At 43.8% G+C, this 21,253-nt stretch overlaps 1 protein-coding gene across 6 annotated transcripts in view; it reads right to left on the bottom strand.

Annotated features, from left to right (window-relative positions):
* Prom1 (prominin 1) overlaps positions 1–21,253 on the bottom strand; it is a 100,584-nt gene that overhangs the window by 41,172 nt on the left and 38,159 nt on the right. For all 6 annotated transcript variants that reach the window (XM_052199144.1, XM_052199143.1, XM_052199146.1 and 3 more), the window contains exons 4-7: positions 18,045–18,250; positions 8,794–8,914; positions 6,759–6,822; positions 4,621–4,710 (exon numbers count right to left, since the gene is read on the bottom strand). In XM_052199144.1, the coding sequence (XP_052055104.1) occupies positions 4,621–4,710; positions 6,759–6,822; positions 8,794–8,914; positions 18,045–18,250 (481 nt within the window). The remainder of the gene's footprint in view (positions 1–4,620; positions 4,711–6,758; positions 6,823–8,793; positions 8,915–18,044; positions 18,251–21,253) is intronic.

The following is a 21,253-nucleotide window of genomic DNA, read 5'->3' as shown; positions in this document are numbered from 1 at the left end:
CAGGCCACAGGCATCACACACACACACACACACACGGGGTGGGGAGAGACAGACAGAGAGAGAGAGAGAGAGAGAGAGAGAGAATATCTGTGGCAAACTCTGAGGGGCCTCAGTTGACACAGCTGTGAATTAGAGAGCTGGGTCACCCTGACACCAAGAGTCTGTGGGTCTAGGCTTGGTTCTCACAGTGGTAGGTAGGCCTCAGCTCTTAAGAGATGTTAACTTGCCTGAGTAAGCTTTCAGAATCTACTCAGAACCTGGAGGAAGCTTCCAGTGCTTGGGTGTACAACCCCTGGTCTCCAACCAATTCTATAATTTTACCCAAGCAGAAATACTTTGAAACCTGCTTTGCTCTTTGCTCTTGATTTGTTCCGACCATACCTACTAATGTTTAAACCGTCAACGAGCATGCTGGAAGTCAGCGGTGCACCCTTGCCACCTAGCGAGACCCTGCCCAGGCACAGACTGTTAGATCTCAGAAAGTGCATGTATCCCGGAACGAGCTCAAGCTGGACTACAGGATTTCTGACAGCTCTATAAAAGACAGCACTCCTCTGGAGCTAGTGAAAGAGGTTCCCACCCCCCCCAGAGCAGTCATTTCCTTTACCTCTGGCAGAAGGCGCATATGGGTCACACATACACCTATGGTGCCTATCAGCATAGCAGCGTCCTGGCTGGCCAAAGTCCCTGCACTCGCATCCAGACTCTTCTCAGCTCCCCCTCTACCCTAAACTCCAAGGCCTGTCCCAGTTCATGGCTTCCCTCTCCATAGCTGCTCATCCTTTCAAGTCACATGATTCTTTTTTTTTGTTTTTGTTTTTGTTTTGTTTTTTTGAGACAGGATTTCTCTGTATAGCCCTGGCTATCCTGGAACTCACTCTGTAGACCAGGCTGGCCTCGAACTCAGAGTGCTGGGATTACAGGCATGCGCCACCACTGCCCAGCAAATCACATGATTCTTACACACACACACACACACACACACACACACACACACACACACACACACACAGGCACTCTTTTGCTTCTCTTGGAGACAGTCCTGGCCATGCCCAATCTGTTGGTCATGTCCCATCTACTTCTTTTTCTCTCTGCTCTGGATTCTTCCAGATGCCTCTAAGTATCTTCTCTCTCTTACTCAGAACAAAACCTTCCCCCTAATAATGGAATGACCATCTTGGCAGTTTCTTTGCCATGTCCTGTCAGATACAGAGACTCAATAAAACTATTTACCACTAGGAAAGAAAAAGAACATAGGATTAAACAGATCAGAACGCAAGAGGATGACGAGAGAGCGCACGCCAGCTGGCTTTATCTCATTACCCCGACCTTTGATTTCAGTTATTTTCATTCAAGAAACAAAGAAAGACAAGTGATATAGTGGGCTGATGGCCCAAGAAGCATGTGTTTATTTAGTCACTGTCTAGAAACATTCTAGCTTATAAGGACTATTCTGTCATGTCCCAGGAAGAACCTAGTGGTTATAAATCTCTATTTTCTGCTGAACATCATTAGTCATTAGGGAAATGCAAATCAAAACAAGCCTGAGATTTCACCTCACACCAGTCAGAATGGCTAAGGTTAAAAACTCAGGAGACAGCAGGTGTTGGCGAGGATGTGGAGAAAGAGGAACACTCCTCCACTGCTGGTGGGATTGCAAACTAGTACAACCACTCTGGAAATCAGTCTGGCTGTTCCTCAGAAAACTGGGCATAACACGTTAGGATGACCCTGTTATACCACTCCTGGGCATATACCCAGAGGATTCCCCAGCATGCAATAAAGACACATGCTCCATTATGTTCATAGCAGCCTTATTTATAATAGCCAGAAGTTGGAAAGAACCCAGATGTCCCTCAGTGGAGGAATGGATACAGAAAATGGTATATTTACACAATGGAGTACTATTCAGCAATTAAAAACAATGAATTAACAAAACTTTTAGGCAAATGTTTGGATCTGGAAAATATCATCTTAAGTGAGGTAACCCAGTCACAAAAGAATACACATGGAATGCAATCTCTGATAAGTGGATATTAATTAGCCCAGAAGCTCTGAATACCCAAGGCACAATTAGCATAACAAATGACTCCCATGAAGAAGTAAGGAGAGTGTTCTGATCCTGCAAAGGCTTGCTCTAGGACAGAGAAAAAGGAGGGAGGTGATTGGAGAATGGGTGGAGAGAAGAAGGTTTATGGGACATATGGGGAGGGGGGAAATGGGAAAGGGGAAATCATTTGGAATGTAAACAAAGAATATAGAAAATAAAAATATATAATAAAAAAAGGAAAAAAAATCTCTATTTTCTAAAAGCCTGAAGCATGCTATGCCCCTAAAATAAGTACAGGGCTGAACTCAGAGTCATTCCACGATCCCAGGCTGCATGCATCTGAAGAAAGCAGAAAAGACCTGAAAGGTTCTTAATTTCAGCTCAACTCCTAATTCTTAGTTCCAGCCAATTAGCATGAGCCAGTCCAAAGCTCTTTCCCTTTGTGTGGACTGACCTGCGGCCCACATGTAATGTACTCAGTCAACTGTAATGATTCCGGTCTATCTAAAATCCATGTGTTCTAGATCCCCAGACCTTAGAAGACCCCCGGGAGCTTAGCACAATTGATACCATGACAAAAGTACCATTCGGGCCTTGGGACCCAGCAGGTGGGCTGCTAAAACTCCATCAAAGTCCATAATTCTGGAAAAGTCTCCAAGTGTGACCTTGCTTTTTGGTTTCTGCAGTTCTGCTCTGGCTAACCGTTCTTGCTACCTGAGGGTGTGTTTTTGTACTTAAATGCTCACACTGAGAAAGGTTTGGGGCTGCACTCAGGTGTCAAACATCCAGTGTGCTCGGCAGCTGGCTGAGGAAGACTTTCTGTGGGCTTGGACCCATGTCCATGTGGTCGTCTCTATAGGATACCTCACAACGCATGCAGGAACAAGCACATTACTGGAATGGCTCACCAAGCATCTGTGATGACACATTCCTGGCCACAGTGGAAACTTAACTTATTCAAGCTGGCCTTAAAATGAGCTTTAATAATATGTGAAGAAAATACAGTGTGGGAAGGGGGCTAGAGAGACGTCTCAGTGGTCAAAAGCACTTGTTGCTGCTACTGCTGCTGCTGCTGCTGCTGCCGCTGCAGAAGACCCAGGTTTGGTTTCCTGGTTCCCTACAATGGAGATTTACTCTAACTATAGATGGAGGGGGCCTAATGTCCTCTTCTGATCTCTCCACACATCAAACACACAGATGGTGCACATACATACATGCAGGCAAAAACACTCATAAAGAGAAAATTAATGAAAAAAAGAAAAGAAAAATGTATTAAGGGTAGGGCACTGGTTGGAAACAACTGTTATCTCTTCTAGAAGAGGAAAAGCAGCTGGCACAGCAGTGCCAGGGTAAAGGTGCTGGCTTACAGGCCTGACAAAGTAAGCTCCATCCCTGGGACTCTCTCAGAGGAAAAGGGAAGGAGCCAGCCCCGTGAAGTGGACTTCTGACTGCTACAGGTGACGAGTGGTGCATACGGCACATGTTCACATATACAATATTAACAAATAATGTTATCAAGGAGAGGAAAAGAAACTAGGGATGAGCATTCACCCCAGGAAATGACACTGGAGCGAGAAGGGCAGAGGAGAGCAAAGGAGAATGGGACGGAGGGAGGGAGGGAGGGAGGGAGGGAGGGAAGAGAGGAGAGAAGGAGAGAGGGGAAGAGGGAAGGAAGATGGAGGGGAGGAGGGAGGGGAGGAGGGGGGAGGAGGGAAGGAAGATGGAGGGGAGGAGGGAGGGGAGGAGGGAAGGAAGGGGAAGAGGGAAGGAGAGAAGGAGAGGAGGGAGGGGAAGAGGGAAGGAAGGATGGAGGGGAGGAGGGAAGGAAGGATGGAGGGGAAGAGGGAGAGGAGGAGGGAAGGAGAGAAGTTATGGAGGAAGAGATGGAGGAAGGGAGGGAGGGAAGAAAGGAGGTTGACCAGTCTTTGAGGTTTACTTTCCTGGGTTTCTAACCTACAAAGAAAAGGGTTAGGGGTGGACAGAATTGATATCTGAAGATTTCAAAAGGCCACCCCCTTTAATTAATTAATTAACCCTTTTTTTGATTCAAGGTTCTACATAACTCTTTACCTAGCCCAGGCTGGCCTCAAAGTCATGGTTTTCTTGCTTTTCTAATGCCGAGGTTATAGATGTGCTACCGCACCCAACACATCAACAGATGTTTGTTGAAAGTCCAGATAGTAAATAACTTATAAGCTTTATGGGTCTAATCTCCTCAAACCACAAAACTCTACCATTTCAGCACAAAACCAGCCATCAACCATACCTAAGCATGTGCACATAACTGTGTTCTAATAAAACTTTATTTACAAAAACAAGTGGCCAACCCCTATCAAATTGGGTCACTATTACCTCAAATGACTTTGTTTTTCCAGTATCATATATTCAGCACAAGCTTTTCAAAAACAACACACATCCTGGGACAGATCATGTCTTTGCCAGACCTGTCTGCATGGCCAGATTGTATTTCTCATCCCGACCCACCAGAAAACATGCAAGTCAAAGTGAGTGACCCTGGGAAGCCAGGAAGCCAGGATGGGCCGTTCTTGGTCACTTGCCACCAGGCTTACCTGTCGCCATGGCCTTAATCTCTTCGAGAACAGGAGTTACTTTGGGTTTTATTTGGTCCTTTATTCTGCCTCCCAGCAAGGAACCGATACCTGGATTCAAAGCAAAGATGTTCATGAGGACAGGTCTGCTTCTTCAGTTCTCACGAGCTCTCCTCACATCCCAGGAGTCTGAACCTGGAAAACATCTCTCTTCCTGCCCTCAAGTCCCAGCCTCTACACCAGACCATCGCTGTGGGCCCTGATGTGAGACGTCATCAGCTGCCTCGGAAACCCCAAACTCTCATTCCACGAGGGAAAGTTATTCTCCGTGAACCTCAGGCTTTGGGTGAAGAACACAGCATTTGCCATCTTGAGTTGTGTGATGTAACCACTGTCTCCAGCTCTCTGCCTACACTGGATTTTCTCCACTGTAATACCACTGACATTTGGGACCAGATAGTGCTTTGTTGGGGGTAAACTGTCCTGTGCACTGTAGGATGATGAGAGGCATCCTCTGCCTTGGCTAACAGATATCAGCACCACTGCCCCACCCTACTCCTTCCAACAAATACTGACAGATGTCACCTTGTGTTCATAACCACTTAACGAAGCTGCATGTGAACTCACGAGACATGATCCAACAAAGAACAAGGCCCGGCTATTTCTAAATACCATTTATAGGGGCACTTAGCAGGTAGTGCATGAAAATGACTAAAGGGAAAGCTTTGCAATAAACAACATAAAATTCTAGTTGTTTGTTTATTATTATTTGTCATGGTTTGAATATACTTAGCCCAGGGAGTGGCACTATTTGGAGGTGTGGCCTTGTTGGAGTAGGTGTGTCACTATGGCTATGGGCTTAAGACCCTAATCCAGCTTCCTGAAAGTCAGTTTTCCACTAGCAGCATTCAGATTGAAGACAGCATTCTCAGCTCCTCCTGCACCATGCCTGCCTGGATGTAGCCATGCTCCTGCCTTAATGATAATGGACTGAACCTCTGAACCTATAGGCCAGTCCCATTTAAATGTTGTCCTTATAAGAGTTGCCTTGGTCATAGTGTCTGTTCACAGCAGTAAAACCCTAATTAAGACATTAGCAGCAGCAGCAGTAGCAGCAGTAGTGGTAGTAGTAGCAACCCTGGCTGTCCTGGAACTCTGTAGACCAGGCTGTTCTCGAACTCACAAAGATAAGTCCACCTCTGCCTCTCCAGGGCTGGGATTAAAGGTGTGCACCACCACTACCTGGCCCTGCAAAGCAAAATTTTAAGACAGAAACCCAAGTCCCTCTGCTTGTGAAACTGAAGTTAAACGTTGAGTGGCTGTTGTGGATTTTGACGCTAATTCTGCTTCCTCAAGAGGGACTGTGCCTAGGAGGAGTGGCTCACATATTCGGATGATTTCGTGTGAGCCCTCTCTCCACTTTAACTGGTTAAATAAAGGCTAGAGACTATGAGTGGGCAGCAGAAGGGAAAGGTGGGGCTGGAGGTTTTAGAGGGTGAGAGAGGGGAAGGTGATGACGAGACATGGAGGTGAGAAAGGAAGACAGAAGAAGAGGAGGTGGAAGGAATACAGACCAGAACCACGTGGCCAGGAGGAACCACAAGTAGCAAGGGATCTCATAGCTGGGGAATAGAGTAGTGTGGTGGGAGATCTGCCCAATCTAGGCGTGCATCTTATTAATATCATAACTGAGTTGTGTGTTCTTCCATGGGCTTATTGGGGTTGGAGATTTACCACAACAAGTGGCTTTTAAAAAAAAGATTTATTTATGTGGAGGAATGTTTTGCCTGCGCATATGTCTGTGTACTGTGTGTACGCCTGCTGTCCTTGAAGAAAGCATTGAAGGAAGGCCTTGAATATCCTAGAACTGAAGTCGAGAATGGTTATGAGCCTCCGTGTGGGTACTGAGAACATAACCTAGGTTCTCTATAAGAGCCACAAGTTCTACTCACAACTAAGTCATTTTTCTGGTCCCTAAAAGTTGGATTTCAACCATCCAGTGCCCCATGGCAAACACCCAGTAGTTCTGCAGTTTGTCCCGCCTTGCTCCTACCTTCAGTTGCTTCCTCCTTTGGTCTGTGCTTTATAGGAGGTAAGTAGCTAAGTCATCTTCTGGGGCATAACAATAAAAATGCAGACCATCTTTCAATGCTACTCACCATCCAGGTCTGAGAACGCCTTGTTCTTGGTGTTGGTGTACTGCTCCAGTATATACTCAATTTGCTGGAAAATAGAATTACATGGCATCTGCCCTCTGAGGTGCAAAGTCATTATACAAAGACAATATTTAAGATTTAAAATTAAAAAAAAATAACTCTATAAGAGCACTTTGAAAAAGATAGAGCTAGGATGTGGTAAGCACTCATCTGGCTCTCCGATGGACATAACCCCACACTTTACTGCCTATTACAAACCTATCTACTGAACTTGCTTATTATAAACCTACTAGCTTTGGTCATGTCTTAAATGTCCCATGATTCTGTGGACCAGCTAGAGGGATCATGTTGAGGACTGTATGGATGAGCAGAGGCGGGTATCTCTCTCTCTCTCTCTCCCCCTCCATGTGTTCTTGCATCTTCTTAGTGACCAGCCTGGGTATCTTCATAAGATATCCTTAGGATCACCATCAGCAATATTCAATTCAAGGCTCCTAGATGCTGGAGTTTCCGACTATATCAAGGTTATGTCCACTGTGTCCTCCTGGTCATAAACAGGTCACAGCCCAGACTTGAGCCAGCCCAGACTCAAGAAACAATGAACAAGAAGGTCTTCTGAAGTTTTGACTCATGAGTTCATGGACTTGACTATTCCTGACTGGTCTTCTAAAGGAATATCTTATCTTCTTACCTACAGTGGCTCAGATGGCCCACTTCCAACCTCTCTGTGAGGCTGGGTTAACATTCTAGGGTTGCTAACCTTCCCAGTGAATACACCTCAGAGTTTAAATTTTCTTTCCCTGATTACCAGAGGCTAAACGTTGTGCTTTCTTTGGAGACAGCTATGTTCTATCTGTTGGCTGCCTATTCAATTATCTGTAAATTTTCTACATGTTTGAGGCCTTCATATATGTTCAACCAGGTAAGTTTTCCCAAAGTCCCAGGAATGTACTCTCTTTATAAAAGGATGAGAGGCAGCCTCGTTTTTCAAGCACCGCTGTTGTTACTCTTGGCATCTAGAGAGGCATCTATAGAGTTTCCCATGGTGGAATCTTCAGGATGTTACGTGAAAATCATGAGTTTTTGTTTACATGGTGAGAGAAAAGTATATTCTACCTGTGCTAGACCGCAAAGCCATGCAGGGCTAAGCTCTCGGCTCTCCACCCCCCCCCAACTGTCCCCATCCTTTCCTGTCAGCTTCTTGACACACTTGATGCACAGAATTTTGAGGACAGAGTCGACTTGGAAGGCCATGCCTTGTTCAAGGATCCATGGGGTTGGGGGGACTCTCCCCAGTGCCAATACCCATGAGCATCACACACTTAAGTCAGTTCCTGCTCATATCCTTTCCAAGTCACATTCTGTACAGGTGACACATCAACACACTGAGGTGAGGGCAAAAGAGGCTTCCTCATCACCGCCTTCAGCTATTCTGCTTGCTGCCTTCCAAAATGATGTAGTGTGTGTGTGTGTGTGTGTGTGTGTGTGTGTGTGAGAGAGAGAGAGAGAGAGAGAGAGACAGAGACAGAGACAGAGACAGAGAGACAGAGAGGTGTGTATGTATGTGTGTGAGAGAGAAAAGAAAGTCCTTCCTAAGCAGGCTGACACACCTACACAGATAATAAGCAGGTATGCATAAAGCTAATGAATTACATCTTAATAGTAACTATGGAAATGAGGAGGGGTTAACTATACCCACCAAACAGAAAGGCAACAGCATCCAACAATGTTAACAACAACAACAACCAAAACAACCCACAGCGAGACTCTTAAAATTGTTAGGTACTTTTTATATGTGCAGTGATTTTGTCATGTTTCAATAAAATAAAGCAAAAATAAGACACCTGTGTCTTAAAGCTATGGAAACCACATTTCCATGCTTTTGAGACTGCTCTATCGTGCTTCTTCATCTACCTCGTTAAAGGGCAATGACTTTCCATGTGGGTTCACTGACTTCCTAAAAGGTTCCTGAGCTTCTAAACACACACAGGTACTCAGAGCAGCTTACACATGGGATGCGTAGGCTGTAGGATTTTACCTTCGGGGTTTCAGTCAGGGGGGTTTGCAAGTCTCTGAAATTGCTTTCCGCCAGTATCTTGGTCCTCTGGATCTGATTCCTTGTCTGCTGGTTGGCCACAAAGCCAAACATGATGCCAAGGCTGCAGGGAACAAGGAAAGTATTGGCCAAGACCCGCTGTCCTCAGCAGCATAGGAGCCACCCCCTTCCACCGCAGCCCACCCACCAAGGCCACCATCACACATCCCCAAGATGGAGACACAAAATAGGACTAAGGCCTCTCTGAAAGAACTCGGTTTAAGATGGAGTACTGTGTCATTACTCTCATAAAGGAACAGTGATCACAACAAATGCTGGACGGACAGTGACAAAGGCACAGGCAGTATCAGGTGTGTGTGTATCTGTATGCACACGCGTGTGTGCCTTGTGGGTATACCTTCTTACACCCACACAAACATTCTCACGCACCTGAGCTACCCCCAAAGAAGAAGGAAATAGCAAAATGGAAGGAGGGACTTGGGATGTCTGGCGTTTCTTCGTTTGATTGTTAGTTTCTATGTTGTCCAGATTGACAATAAATAAGGTATTTCAGCATTAAAGCATGATGGGAAGGCTTAGTGTCATTTCCTTTTGCTGGGATAAAATACACCCACAGTTATTTCCTCCCACACAATACCAGGTTATGTGAGGATGACAATTTGAAGTGAACTATCGCATACATATAAAGCACAAAATCCACCCAAATGATGGTGCTAGAAATGTCCTGGTTCTCGTGGTGAGGGTTGTGTTTTCCTCATGGAAATTCTTGAATATGTACTTATGAAGAGAATACTTTTCTTTACATGAAATACACATCATAGGGGATTCCAAAATCCCCTATTTACAGTAGGAAAGACTACCCTATGTGAAAATTAAAAACTTCTTTCTCACTTATCTTCAAAGACTGCATTCAAATATACTTATGCTTATAAGCCACTATCAATCTCTTGATTTAAATCACACAAATTGGTTCATTCGTTGCGACAAAGCCTCTGAACATTAGAATTTTATAGGCTATAGGAGTAAACTCCCAGCCAGACATGGTGGTATATAACCATTGTCCTGACACTTGGAAGAGCAAGGTGAGAAGACCTCATAGCTGCAGGCTAACCTGAGCAGCCCAGAGACCTTGTCTCAAAATTAAAACAATACAAACCCCTCAAAGTGGGAAGGGAGCTAAAACCCAAACTACTTTTTCAATCTGACCACTAGAGGGCAGCAAGGAATTAATAAATAGCACAACAGTTCTACCCACAGACCCAAAAGACCAAAACTGTTATTTTGTAACTGTCCAGTGTACAAATGTGCTTGTATTTTAAGAACAGTTTAGCAAGTACCAGAGAAATCTTGGGCAAACAATATGCAGCAGCCTATGAGGTTACCAAGCCACTCCTTGTGTTTTATGCACACATAGACACGTACCAGTGGGATAAGAGGCATCCTGCCTTTTTGCACTGAAAAATCCCATGTCACCAAAAACAAAACAACAAAAACACCAAACAAACAAACAAATGAACAACAACAACAATAAAATATGAGTCCCAGGATAGAGATTCACTCTGTTGAAGAGTACTGCTACATGGGTCTGGAGAGATGCCCCGGCAGGAGGGAAGTGTTCTCAGCTGTTCTTCCCGAGAACCCAAGTTTAGTTCTAGCAGCGGTGGGGCTGCTCACAACCAACTGTATTGCCAGCTCTTGGCATCCAATGCCTCTGCCTTTCAAAGACACACACACACATATGGACATACAATCGCAAACACACACATATGGACAAATAATCACACATAGCCACATTCAGACATATACAGATACATGGTAACAAAATTATTTTAAACAAATAAAAAGCAGTTGCATCTAGAGGTGGGCTTAGGTCCTTTGCTGCTTCTCGTTCTTAAAACCTGTCTTCTTGTGGCAGTAATGCACACTTCCTCTAGGGCTCCCAAAGTGACCCCAACATGCCTATGTGGCACATGACATTGAACTGTACTTTTACTAGGCCTAGTGAGCTACAGTGGAATTAGGAGAGCTGGAATATGTGACTTGGACCTGGTTCCTCATGCCCCACCCCCCACCTCCCATGCCCCACCCCACCCTACCACCCCACCACGCCCCACCCCCAGTAACTCTGTGAAGACCTTTTCCCTATCTGAGCCTCAACTACCATCTCAAAGGGCAGTTTGGAGCTGATATTACAAACGGGCTGGAATCAACCCTAAGATGTATAAGTGCTGCTGCTGCTGCTCACACTGCAAAGGAGAAGGGCTTGGGGGATGTCCACAAATAACCAATTTGTCTTAGTCAGGGTTTCTATTCCTGCACAAACATCATGACCAAGAAGCAAGTTGGGGAGGAAAGGGTTTATTGAGCTTACACTTCAATGTTGCAGTTCATCACTAAAGGAAGTCAGGACTGGAACTCAAGCAGGTCAGGAAGCAAGAGCTGATGCAGAGGCCATGGAGGGATGTTTCTTACTGGCTTGCTTCCCCTGGCTTGCTCAGCCTGCTCTCTTATAGAACCCAAGAGCACCAGCCCAGAGATGGTACCACCCACAAGGGGCCCTTCCCCCTTGATCACTAAACCCTGGGACTTGTTTATTCTTGAGCTTGAGTTCTATCTTAGCGCAACCTCAGAAAATAAAGACAAAATGTCCTGTACCCTTTGAACTGCTGTATGATCCACTACTCTATGTCCTAAACTTATATATGTCTATGAGGCAGACATTGTGCCTCAGTTATAATCATTACTGACGGGCACGACATCCTAATCCTAAGCTATGTTAGTGACTCGATGATTTTAGACTTATGTGCAAGACATGCATGCACACACAAACACACACAACCAAGAACTGAAACACAGTAATGTACAAGATCTTTATTTAACTAAGCCAGGTTCAAATAGGTCATGCCAGGGCCTTAGTCCAGCTGGTGTCCACCCTGGGGAATATTACTTTCTCTCCCTGCATTCTACAAACTACTCAGCCATTCCTTCTACTGAGCAACAGACCCATTTGGTCACAGAATAAGTCAAAGTGGAGTAGGAAGTTCACCACTTCCTACTGACCTTTTCCTGTCCATTCCCATGAAAGGAGCTCTTCCGCAGGGATCTGTGATGTTCTGTGTCGCAATGCCTGCTGGAGTTTATTCTTAGTTATACCTAAGTTCAATGTCCGTAAAAGGAGGTGGTAACTACCTCCCTGTCAACTTTGCCTTATGTGGTCTGTCCCCATACAGGAGCGCTTGAAGGTTTGTTCTAAACTTCATCTGGTGACACTCGCAGTATGCTCAGAGTGAACGTCACAAACTGCCCTTGTCCCTTATTCTATGTGACTTTACTCACAAGGCCATGACTCAGATCAATGAACTGCCATACAACCTTTCAGAAAATATTATTCCCAAACTTTCCAACTGTCAAGAATGCAGTTCTAGAAAGCCCTGTCAGATATAATTAAAATCAAGCTATCAATAACTTTAACAAAAATCTGTGCTAAACAGAGTTCTGCAAATGAACTCAAAAACTTTCCAAGCAAACTTTCAGTGTAAATGTTTATGTTTTGGTTAGAAATGACAACTCCAAGGACTATAGAGCTGGCTCAGTAGTTAGCAAGGAGGCTTTTCCAGAGGACCCAGGTTCAAATCCCAGCACCCACAGGGTCACTCCGTAATTCCAGTTCCTGAGGATCTGGCCTTTGCAAGCATTAGGCATGCACAAAGTGAACAGACATACATGAATATAAAACACCCAAAGGTAATAACAATGACAATAATAATAATAATAATCTTTAAAATGACAAGTCCAAAAGCCCTTGTGGTCAGACAGAAAGCACAAGAGGAAACAGAGTGGCCTGAGACCTGGATAATGTCAGGTGGCTGGCAGACTATTGTTTCTGTAGTTCTCCAAAGTAACACCAAAAAGGAACTTCCCAGCATCTGCAAACACCTGTAAACAGAGTTCTGACATAAAACCTCCCAATGTGTAAATACTAGCAACTGATAAAAACTTTACTATATTGACCAATGCTAGTTTTCAATTACAAGCTCTAATTTAAACCTTTCATTTAAACAAAATAGAGTGAATGACTCTATTAACCGTTGATTTAGACACTCTCTGTCACTCATTGTATTTTAAAGCAAATATTAGAGCCACATAAATTAATTTTTCTGCATTTTAACAATCTCCAGTCAATGACTAGGGAACGAAGACACTGAGAAAAAAATGACCCAAGGCAAACAAGCCATAAAACATCATGGATCCCCCATTCACAGAACCAGACATAACTCTTATTAAACTACCAAATATAAGCTTTGATATAGTATAGCAAAATGTCTTCAGATTTTGAGCAGAAGACAGAAACTTTTATTCACAGGATAAATGGAATTATGAATTGTCTGTACACTGTGGAAAATAATCTCCTCACATACTTACAAATAAAGACTTAAGAGCTTTAGACTAAAGCTTTAGAAAGTGATTTTTCCCTATCTATAGCCTTCATGAAACTGGCTAGTGAAAAGCCAAATAAACACTTGTAGAGAGTGGTAACTGATCTCTTCCTTCTTAAAAAGTTACTTATTTTGATTTTAAACAACCAGATCTCTTGTTCCCATTAACAAAGACTCAAGATGTTCTGGGAGGATACAGTTTGATCTGTTTTTCTGAGAATCTCTACTCTCCGAAGCCAGGGAGTGGTAAGCACATCCCATACTTCGATAAATTTAGAAGCTTTAGTTCTCCAGGGTAATCGTTACCAAAGCTGACTTACGATGATATCCAGATATTTCATTCACTTTTTCTTTCATATATACAAAGACATTTTCTCTTCTAGATCCTTGTTGCAGAATTTTCCCTGTCCAATCACATTAGGGCAGTGGAAGGCCTGTGATTGGACAGAAAATGGAGGCGGAGCTAGGAGTTAGGGGAACAGAGTGAGGTTGCAGGAGGAGAGGAGAGAAATGGAGGCCCAGGTGATGTTAACAAAAGGTTAGAATATTTGGGTTAAAGCTTTATTATTATCAATTGGCTCTAAGATTATTTATTGGCATCTTGTAAATTGTGATTTTATTGATACATAAATCTAATTGCCTAACAAGCTTTAAGAGTTTTGATTTACTTGGTTACTGGAATGTGGGTCCGCCTATTACAGGGTTTATGTCTGAGAGGGAACTCAGCTGGGAGGCTGAGGGAACTAGCTGGGAGAGAATAGCTTGGTGCTGAGCTGGAATCCGCGGGGACATGGTGTTGTGGGCTGGCGGGGCAGGAGAGTTGGGCAGGAGAGTTGGCCAGATCTTTTTTAATATTTCCCCCAACAGATCCTAATCTCATCTGTCCTGATTACTGGAAAACAATATTTAGCAATTTTCCAATCATGATGGAAACTAATAGGGGTTTCTCAGATAGAAGATACCAAAACAGCTATAGTAAATTGAGAGGTTTGAAGCAAAGAACTTTAAATTTTTTGTCTAAATTTGAAGAAGGAGGAAGAGGAAGAGGAGGAGGAAAAGAAGGAGGAGGAGGAGAAGGAGGAGAAGGAGGAAGAGGAGAAGGAAGAGGAGGAGGAGGAGGAGGAGGAGGAGGAGGAGAAGGAGAAGAAGAAGAAGAAGAAGAAGAAGAAGAAGAAGAAGAAGAAGAAGAAGAAGAAGAAGAAGAAGAAGAAGAATCTACTATTCTCATTCTCATGTATACTACTTTACACATAAAGTTCAATTTACAACACGAAATCAAATTAGACAACTCTGACTTAATTATATTGAAACCTGAAGTTATGAATAGAAAACAAATGTTTTATTTGGATTAGAAAAAATGAATAAATGTATAAGAAACTAGAAAAGGAACAGATTTTTAAAAATTAATTTTCCAAACTAATATATACTTAAAAAGCTTATCAAGATTTGTTTGATGGGTTTGGATCTCAGGAATAAGATAGGTAAACTATATGTCAATATGTAAATGGAAGCTAGGTTTATATCTTATTTTGTAGCTTTGTTGTTTATGTATTTTGGTATAAAGTAAATACTTTATCAGTTCAGAAGAAAGCCCCTCATAATTTATAGAAATGCAAACAAAAGTCTAACTTAAAAGAGGAATCCAATAGAAAGCATGTTTCTTTTTTTAAAAACTGGAAACCTGTTATATATAGGCAAATATTTGAGGCTGATAAAAATAAATCTGTATAATAAAGAATCTTCATGGTATTTTGACATACATTCTCATGAAGCAAAAATTATTCTCTAGGGAGGGACTGGGAAGATGGCTCCAGTTAAACACACTGGTTATTCTTCCAGAGGATCCATTTTCAAATTCTAGTACCCACATAAAGGCTCACACCATTTGTTAAACCCAGTCCTAAGGAATCCAATACCCTCTTCTGGCCTTTGTGGGTACTAGTCACGAACTACACATGGTGCACAGACATATGTGCAGGCAAAATATTCATAGACACAAAACAATATTTTTTTTAAAGAAATAACTAGCTTGCTAAGTAGGGAATTATCCTAAAAGAGGCAGTGTGTTCAAATGTCGCTTCCTGCTCTGAGCCTAGTTCTTAATGTCTGGAGTGTGTAGATGAAAACCATACAAGCCAAGTCTGTGGGTGAAGTAAACACACGTCTCCAGCTTCTTAGACACACTAGGGAACCCGTGTAGAGTCTGAAGGGTCTTTAGGCTGTAACTTACATTCCTTTCCTAACTTCCCCTCCCCCCTTCCCATACTGCCCTGCTGGGTCTCTGCATTCCTGAGAAGACTTCAAAGGAAAGTAGGGAGAGACAGACACTTCAGGAATTACCAGAGAAAGAATTTGAGTTGTTTGCAAGAGTCAGTCAGACAGACAGACAGACAGACAGACAGAGTGGAAAAAGTCAGAGATGGAGGAAAGATGGACACACTTTGAGTTCAAGTGAGAAAGTAAGGAATAACGAGAAGCGCAGGAAGTTAAGGACACGCGTATCTGGCTCGTGTTTATGCACATATTAATACTTGGTTAATGTTTACTCTTCTACTGTTTTCAGGTGAGTCCTGTCTTTGATCCAGCTGTCACTACTCCTGGACAAGAAGCAATGAACTGGCTTTTGTTGGTCATGGGGAGTCTTTGTTGTTCACGGTTAAATTAATTCAATAGGTAAAAAGGCAAGCAACTGCGCTCCCCAGAAACCCTCCATTTCTTTTCCAGGGACAGCCATTACAGAAGCCAGGGCTTCTGTCAATCATTACGAATAATTTTTTTTTTCAAATATAAAAAGGTGTTTTGCCAAGTGTGGTGGCACATGCCTTTGATCCCAGCACTCTGTAGGCAGAGGCAGGTAGATTTCTGTGAGTTTGAGACCAGTCTGTTCTACATAGTAAGTTCCAGAATAGCCAAGCTCTGTAGAGAAACACTGTCTCTAAAGGAAACAAAGCGTTTGTGCTTCCTTTATTGTTTTTTATCAGATCTGCAAATTCCCCTTTCTTGTCATCTTTCTTGGAGATAGAGCTAGATCTGGGGAATCTTTGCTGGGTGTATCTGTGAGCCATGAGTCTTGATCAAGTCTTTAACAATGACTTCTTTCTTTTAGTTTCTCTAGTTTCTTTTAGTGTAGGAAATACCTGCTGAGGTCAAGCAAGGTGGCTCAGTGGGTAAAGGCGCATACCGCCAAGCCTGATGACCGGAGTTGGATCCCTAGGACAGGCATCATGAAATTAGAGAAGAGACCCTCTCAAGAGCTGCCCTCTGACCTCTCTGTGAGTGCACTCTGCCCCCTACCCCACCCTCGGGAGCACACATAGTCACCACACACAATAAATTAAAATGCAATTTAAAAAAAAATCTAAGAAAAGGTACAAGAATCGAAGAGCTATGGAACAAAAGGGGGCCATTGGTGGGCTCCTTCAGGAGCGGGGCATACTACAGCTGGGGACTAGATGGAGATCCTGAAAAACAGCCCCATCTTAAAGGCATGCATGTTTCTGATCTGCCATCAGCTGGATACTCCTCTCAACAGCAGGACTAACACATGAACATCCTAGCTTATGAGAATGCTAGACTTCACGAGTGGAGGCAAATGGCAAATTCAAGTAGAGTGGGCATCAAAATGAATAGGAAGATCTTATGTTCCACCATCTTTACAAATTCACAGAGTTCAGGGACTCAGCTAGCAAACAGAGGCTCTCCTTGCTTCTGTGTATGCTGTGAGCCTCCACAGAGGTGTCAGAGGAAGGAGGTAAATGCTTTCTGCATTAACTTTGCCTGGGGGATGGGGAGCCGGCCCAGTGGGTTAAAGTGCTTGGGACATAAGTGGGAAGACTTGAACTCAAATCCTAGGACCCCACGTAAAAGCTAGCATTTGGGGCAAACATCTGTAATCTCAGCATGCCTATGGGGAGGTGGGAGGAGGAGACAGGAGAATCCCTAAAAGCTCACAGCCAGCTAATCTAGAGTTCTGGGGAGGGAGGGGGGACAACAAAGAGGCCCTGCCTTAAACAAAGTGGAAGATGAGGACCTACATCCAAGGTTGTCTTGTGACCTCAGAGGCCATGGCATGTGCATTACCTGTCCCATAACGCAAGCACGCACACGCACACACACACACACACACACACACACACACACACATGCACACACACACTCACATGCACACATAATTTATCAGGACATCTACAAGAGGAAAAATTGCCAAAAAGATCACTCATGGAGCAAGGCAGGCAACTTCCAGACTATACTATTATCTAGTTGACAATGGCACCTTAGTGAGTCGCTTCCATTGTCCCTGTTTTGTTTTACTTTAAACTGGGCATGCTGGGGCATCCCTGTTATCCCAGGACTTGGAGGCCAAAGTAGGCACACTATTAGATGTTCAGGCCCAGCCAGGACGTTTGTAGTCCTTACTATGTTCTTGGGCAGCCTAAACTCTATAGTGGGATACTGTCTCAAAAAATAAAAATAAAAAATAAAAATAAATCAGGTTGGGTGTAGTGATGCCTGCCTTTAATTCCAATACTCTCGGAGGCAGATGCAGCTGGATCTATGTGAGTTCAAGACCAGACTGGTGTATATAGTGAATTCCAGGACAACCAAATCTACATTGTAAACTCTGAACAGAAGAAAATGAAAGAAGAAGAAAGAGATGCAGGAGGAAAGAGAGAAAAAGACAAAAGAAGAAAGGAGAGGAGGAAGAGGAAATGAAACAAACTCGTGGATAAAAGCAGGCATCCCCCGTCTCCCTGCAACCCCTAACAGCTGCGACAGTCGAGTCGAGTCTTGACTTGCCTCATGAGCAGACAAGTCACCAAGAGGGAGAGGGCTAAGCACTTCCTCTGGCATGGCTCGTCCCGCCTCTGCCGCTGGTGCATCTCTCCGCCGCACTTGTTGCAGCAACGGCACATGCAGAAGAAGAGGCCCACCAGGGGCGTGAGGATGACGAACAGCAGTCCCAGGATGGCGCAGATAAGAATTCCCATCTCATAGAAGGCAGCCTGCAAAGGGAAGGCACAGCACATTGTCACGCAAAGCAGGAAGGACATTCCACAGGTGCTCGCTATTGCGGGCACCTCAACCTGCACTCGTTTAAGGATGTTTAGAAGCTCTCTGTTGAAGGAAGTAGAGTACTGAATTACCAGAATGCTGGCCAAGAATTTAATACTTCTTTCAACTGCCTGGAAGTTAAGAGCAAGGTCAAATGGGAAACAGTTTACGTTAAATTCCAAGGGCATTTTGTTTTCCAGGTGGCTTAAAAAAACAAAACAACAACAACAACAACAACAAAAACTCTGCATAGAGTCCTACACACACAGGGTGCTTTACGCCAGGAAGACAGAACAAGTAGAGATTAGGAAAGACTTGAACCATGCTGGATGGGATTGATTAGTGACAAACTCCATGTTTCTAAAAGTATCTAAATGTTGAATGAAGTCTAGACATTCTGAGTAACTCGAACTGCACGCGTTTCCATGGGGATACTGGGAATAACAGTATGGCTCTTATCAGGTCATTGTGAGAACTAGAGAGAATGTATGCTTAAAGAGGAAGTACCTAGGCAATCAATCACCCAGGCCATAGCACATAAAGCTTTCTATGCCATTCAAGAGGTAGACCTGGTGACTACGGGGTTGCAAGCCCCTGTGTCCACACTGGTCCTGAGCTCCCAGCATCCAGCACAACTATCACATACAATCACTAGGTAGACTTTAATTCTTTTCATTCTCCTTGCTAGCATGGTCCTGGAGGACATGGAACAATGCCCTGGAGGATGAAATTACCTCTCATCCCAGACCATGCACAAAGTCGCTCACATTTCTCTTGTTTGTTTACTCCCTGATGCTGTCTTTTGTTTTTGAGACAAAGTTCCCTGTATCCCAGGTTGGTCTCAGGAGTAAAGAATGATCCTCCTGCCTCCAACCCTTGAATACTTCAATTATATTACAGGATGTATGCCTCCATGCCTAGCTTATGTAGTACTGAGGATGGAACTCAGAAATTCACAAAAGCTAGGCAAGTACTGTGCCAGCTAGAATGACAGAAAAATCACAGGATGGCATTTAACGATTCGTGAACAAGCAAGATAGCAATGGGTGATGTAGGCGCTAAAATGAAGAATCAGATAAGAGCCTTGCTCCTTTTGGTGTGCACTGAGACATGATCGCACATTCAACTTCTTGTTTAACCAACTTACTTTCTTTCCACAATTGAATGATGCCTAGTTTTTCTTTTTCATTACCATGAGTAAGGCAATCAAAAATAGATCCTAAGGCCACCACTCCCTGGAGCCTGTCCATAGTGGAATACAGCAGGGACAAAATCAGCAGAAGAAAAACAGTGACTTCTGTCTTGAGATCTGCAGCACTAAAAAGCATCTCCTGGTACAGGGATGTGATCACGTGCGCCTTCTGGCCACCTGTTGTGAGCAGTCCCCCCACCAGTGTGCCATCCCTTACCCCACCGCCACCGTCTCTGTCATCACTCCTGAATGTCCAGCAGAATGAACTTGGTGGCAAACCTGCCGTCCCCCCAGCTAGCTGGCTCTCCTCAGCTGCCTGCCTCGCCTCAGTGTCTGTCTCTTGGCTTAAATGGCCTGATGTACGGACAGCAGCCCTACTGGGTGGACAACCCTGCCAGAGGCGACAGTGACACTTTGATAGAGGGCACTAATACTGAAATCAGCTGCATCCTTCTGGGAGTGCCTGGTTCCCACTGGGAAAATATCCATTAATACAATGAGCCTCCTGGTAGGCAGGAGGGATGAATGGTCCTGAACTCAAAGCGAAAGCAACTGCTCGGAATCAATGTTCAATTGGCAGTAATTAGCTATAGCCAAGCAAGCGCTCACGTATGAATCAGGGTGCAGCTGACACAGGAATATTGTTCGCCTCAACAAACATCCATTATTAACTGACTCTTTAGCATTTTCTTGAGAACTCGTATCTTTGGCCAACTAAGAAACCAACCCAGATACTCCAAATTCTCACATACTTACAGATTTTGCTTCCATTTCTCAGCAAACAAAATTATTTAATATTTTAAAGGACTTTTAAGTATTTTCTGGACCACAGAAAGCAATAAACTCAAACCCAGGAGAGAAGATGCAATAAAATGTATCTAGTATATTAGTTTTAGCTTTAACAACGATAACGAACATTTGTAAGTTCCATACAACCTTCCCAATGTTAATGATTGTCAGACAGGGTCAGGAATGAGGCTGCTTGATTTCCTTTCTCTTCCTCCCACACTGCCACAGCGCAGAATTGAGCTTAGGGCCTCACACACCATCGAGATGACACAGACAAAACGAATTGAAACTCTATCACAGGGGAATCACCCGGAAGAACAGAAAGTGCCAACAGAGACAACACCAGTCATCGACCTAAGACAAACAACGACACAGAACAAGAGAGCGAGCACAGTTTACCTTCAAAGCCAAGACTATGTTTTCTGGCTGTGGAAATCAAAGCAGTTGAGGAGTTTGTGTGTAGCAGAGGCAGCATGCATCAAAATAAAACAGAAAAGTCACATGAGTCAGTCACCATAACCATATGCCACATTGTAAAATATCAAGGTGGAGGGATCAACTGATTCTTCAGTGCACATTGAGGATCAGTGTTTCAGAGTAAAGCTCTGCAATTCACATTTGCGCTTTTGAAAAGTTCGGAGTCAGCGTGATCATCAGTTAGGGAAAAAGCAATCAGAGAGTAGTGATAGACGCTACCACGCTTGCTATATGATTTTCAGGAAGCAGTAACAAGGGCTGCCTATAGTCCAAGAATCAAACACAACTCTTCTAACGTGTCCCCTCTAGAATGAAAGCTGGAAGTGTCCTTCTCTTGTTTAACAGCAGCCAACAAAATTGCACTGTTTTTAAACGCAAACTTCCCCGCATGGACCTTTACTAGCCAATCTGGACTTCACCTCCTCATTTTTCTTGGCCATTCTAAGTTGGTTGTTGTCTTTCTGGCAAACCATTTTCTCTCTTCTCTCCTCACTCT

This window comes from Apodemus sylvaticus, chromosome 11 (assembly GCF_947179515.1).
Source record: "Apodemus sylvaticus chromosome 11, mApoSyl1.1, whole genome shotgun sequence".
NCBI classification, from domain to species: domain Eukaryota; kingdom Metazoa; phylum Chordata; class Mammalia; order Rodentia; family Muridae; genus Apodemus; species Apodemus sylvaticus.
This window is presented reverse-complemented; position numbering and strand designations above follow the sequence as displayed.